General features: G+C 46.6%; 1 protein-coding gene across 1 annotated transcript in view; it reads right to left on the bottom strand.

Moving 5' to 3' along the window:
* Nucleotides 1–1,902, bottom strand: part of LOC103370161 (uncharacterized) — a 3,565-nt gene extending 1,663 nt beyond the window's left edge. Inside the window, exons 1-2 of the mRNA XM_008299111.1 lie at nt 1,708–1,902; nt 971–1,297 (exon numbers count right to left, since the gene is read on the bottom strand). Coding sequence (XP_008297333.1) covers nt 971–1,297; nt 1,708–1,864 — 484 coding nt within the window. The 5' untranslated portion in view covers nt 1,865–1,902. The remainder of the gene's footprint in view (nt 1–970; nt 1,298–1,707) is intronic.
* Between the last annotated feature and the right edge of the window lie 1,927 nt (nt 1,903–3,829).

Genomic DNA, 3,829 nt, shown 5'->3' on the forward strand with positions numbered 1-3,829 from the left:
CCCACGCTGCACGGGGAGAACATGGAGACTCCACGCAGGAAGATCCCGGGTGTCCTCACCGGGACGCCAACCGGCGACCTCCTAGCTGTGAGGCGCTAACGATGCTAACGGTGCTAACGGTGCTAACGATGCTAACGGTGCTAACGGTGCTAACGATGCTAACGGTGCTAACGATGCTAACGATGCTAACGGTGCTAACCACTGATCCACCTGCAGCCCTTGATTTTGGTCAGTTTATACAATAAATAATACTGTGTGGTCTTAACTTTGATATTTAAATTAGTCCAATAAATTTGTCTAAAAACTAACAATGTACGGTCTAAACTTTTATTTTTTTCATTGTTTGGGTTGGTTTGTGTAATAAATACTGCTGCAGGGTGTTGAGCTTCATGTCTAAAGTTGTCAGTAAATTTGTGCAATAAATATTGTAGGGTCTTAACTTTTATGTTTAAATCATGTCGGTTCATTTATATAACAAATAACAAGCATGAATGTTGATATTTATTTAGGTTAATTCATATAATAAATAATATTGTAGTGTCCTGACTTGTAACCTATTTAAACATGTCAGATATGTTTATTTTGCAAATAATAATGTGGGGTCTTCATTTTTATATTATATTTATTTAGGTACATTTGTCAAATAAACAATATTATAAGCTCTAACTTTTATATTTAAATTTTCTGGGTAAGTTTAAATAATAAATATTATAGCAGAGTGTTGAGCTTCATATTGAAAGTTGTCAGTAAATGTGTGTAATTAATAATATTGTAGAGTCTCGTCTTTAAAAACTAAAGTTAAATTTTCACGTCCAGTCTTGTTTCTCTGTTCTGAAGCACTTTGGTTGTTTGAGTGTCTGAATGTTGGTGACTGGACTAGTTCTCTGATCCGCCTGCACCTTTAACCTGGAAGCTTCTGGTTCTGGTGTCCACGACTTCCTCATCAGGTTCCCACCTGAGCTCCACTCACCTGACACAGCCAGAGACAGCCGGCGGCTCTCAGACGAGAAGTTGTGGGAAAACACGTGGACGTGATAAACGCAGCTGTAGCTGCCTTGGTGGGTGTGGTCTGCAGCAGGAAACAGGAAGCGGGCAGAGTGATTGACAGCTGGCTGGGTGTGGTTGATCGTGGTGCTGGAGGAGGTGAAGGTGAGCTGGAAGGAGCCTCCTCGGTACTGAGGCTGGATGGAGCAGCTGAGGGCGAAGCTGGAGCGCCAGGACACCCGAAACCCCTGCTGCTGGGCCTTGGAGACCCTGTCCACGGTCGACACAGTGATGATTGGCTGAACCAGCAGGTCTGTAAACAGAGACGTGATTGGCTCAACCTGCAGCCAGTCAGCCAGTCTTACTCCACCATTATTACCATGAGCTAACTAGTAACTACAGGTAGGAGTGTAACTGGTGCCTTTAGCTACTCTGTGGATGAAGATTTTGGGAGAGTTTGTCATAACGAGGTGCAGTCATAACGAGCGCTGCGTCAGAATGCTCTGACTGTGTGAGAGCTGATGTTATCACTCAGTCATGATGCTGGAGAAGGCGTGCACAGGCCTCGTGTTGCATTGCAGCTGTTTTGTGTTGTTCAAAGCAGAGCCGAGGTTGTAAACATGCAGACCGAAGCTGTTTCCGGTGGCGGCGTGACGGGCAGCTGCTGCTCCGTGAAAGCTGCAGACTGTAAATGGAAACAGTGGCTGAAGAAGAAACACTGACCTGAGCAGACAAGCTCCACGATGGAGGAGGACATGGACAACGTGGAGCACTCCCTCAGCCTCCATCCAGCCTCCACACAGTCACTGTTGACGCTCCACACTGGACACTCTGAGGACTCACTGTGGCTCCGTGTTAAAACAGCAGAACCACAGTTCATCTCTCTGCAGGCGGCAGCTGCTGCCTTCGGGCTCCAGTCAGAGGCGTCCACCATCTTCCACTCTGCCAGCTTCACCTGTAGAGCACCTGCACAGCGACTGGCTCCTCCCACCAACCTGACAGGTTCTGAACACAAACCACAGAGGGATCAGTAACACGACAGAGAGAGGTCAGATCAGAGCTGCAGCTCCTCTTCTACCTGAGCAGGTGAGTCCAGCTGCTCTGCCAGGTGAGCTGGTGTTTCCTGCTGAGGCGGAGCTTGTACAGTCCATCAGAGCAGCCTCCTGGCCTCCACACTGGAACTCTTTAGTCCACCATGGAGCCTCCACTCCTCCATAGAGCGCCCTCCAGAGGACTGAAGGAGCTCCACAGCCGAGCTCCCTGCAGACCACCGCTGCATCCTGCAGGTCAAAGTCAGCCTCACACACCGAGGACCACCTCTGGTTGGACTGGTTACACTGGTTACACTGGTCAAACTGGTCAAACTTGACCTCCAGTCTGCCTGAACACAGACTGGTTCCATTCACGAGCCTCACATACTCTGAAACGACAGACGAAACATTCAAATGTATTCCAAGCAGCTGGTTGGAGGATTTAAAATGTCTTCCTTTGGCACCCCCTTGTGGCACCATCAAGAATGACATTCATGAAGGACAACAGCCTCAAACAGAGGTGAATCTGACGCACTCAGTGTTTCTGCTAATTTGACCAATGAAGAGAAACTGTTGTTGTTCCAACATCAGGACCCAAACAGCTCTCAGATGATGTGTTTGATTCTTTAGACTTTGGTTCCTTCGTGCAGCGTTTGTGTCGTGTCTGTCCTGTTTAAACCTGATCACACCAGAGACAGCTTCATTCGCTTGGTAAACACAGATACATGTTCTCATGCAGCACAGTCGTCGTTTTAAGACTCCTTGTTGTGTAGCTGTGAGAATCCAGACTGTTCCTGCTGTTTAACAGTTGTGATATCTCGTGGGTGAGTGTGGTGCTAACATGAGTCACTGAGTGCTGATGATGGTCTACCTCGCCTCGTAGCGCTGTGACAGAGCCGCTTGGTAAAACTGTCGACAATGTTCAGGAGAGAACTGAAGTCTCGGACAGTGTACAGGAGATCAACATCAGAGGCCATCATCAACAGCTGGAGGTCTGAGAAATCCCCGATACCTGAAAGGCAATGCTGAGGTAACAGTGTGCTGCAAAAACAAAGAGAATAGTTTGGTTGAGATAAAACTGCAGTTTCCTGCTGCTTGCAGTGCAGCCGTTGGTTTCAGCTCAGTTTAATGTCAAAACCAACCTGCAAAGATCTGAAACAAGCCTCATTAGATGTTTAAAACATTAACTGGCAAAGCTAACATGTTCACTGAGTTCTGTTGTTTCACAGTTTTGGTGTCAAACTTTCAGAACTTTACAGATTCTTTGCTGCTTCCTCACTGTTCAAACTGAATCAGTCAGTCAGTCACCTATAACGAAGACCTCGATGCCGGAGTCTCTCAGGTGCTCAGCAGGCAGCTCTACGTCATCCAGGGAGCCTCCATCAGTGAAAACAACAAGAATTTTTTTGGAGTCTGGACGCATTTCCACGCTGTGTCTAAAGCTGTCGCGAAAGACGTGATCCAGAGCCAATCCTGAGTGACGGCAAGAAGGACGCATCAAAATGTGAAGGAAAGTTCAGGGACTTGTTGTTTCATAAGTACAGCCGTGGATAAAAGGTTCCATCCACTCATACAGACCATGTTTATCCTTCAGTCTTGAGTTCCCCAAGACTCCTATGAACTCTGAATGTTCTCCGATGGGATCATTGAAACACACGAATCTTTGTCAGTAAAACAATCATATATTTTGGTTCTTTCAAAGATTTATTAACGGTTTCTGGAAATATGACAAAATCTGCTGGATCATGGCCGATTGACTGTACCTGAGTGGTTCTGATTGACTCAAGCTGCTGACTCCTCTGATCCAGCTTAAA

The sequence above is a fragment of the Stegastes partitus genome, unplaced genomic scaffold, assembly GCF_000690725.1.
Source record: "Stegastes partitus isolate 25-593 unplaced genomic scaffold, Stegastes_partitus-1.0.2 Scaffold1381, whole genome shotgun sequence".
Taxonomy (NCBI): Eukaryota; Metazoa; Chordata; class Actinopteri; family Pomacentridae; genus Stegastes; species Stegastes partitus.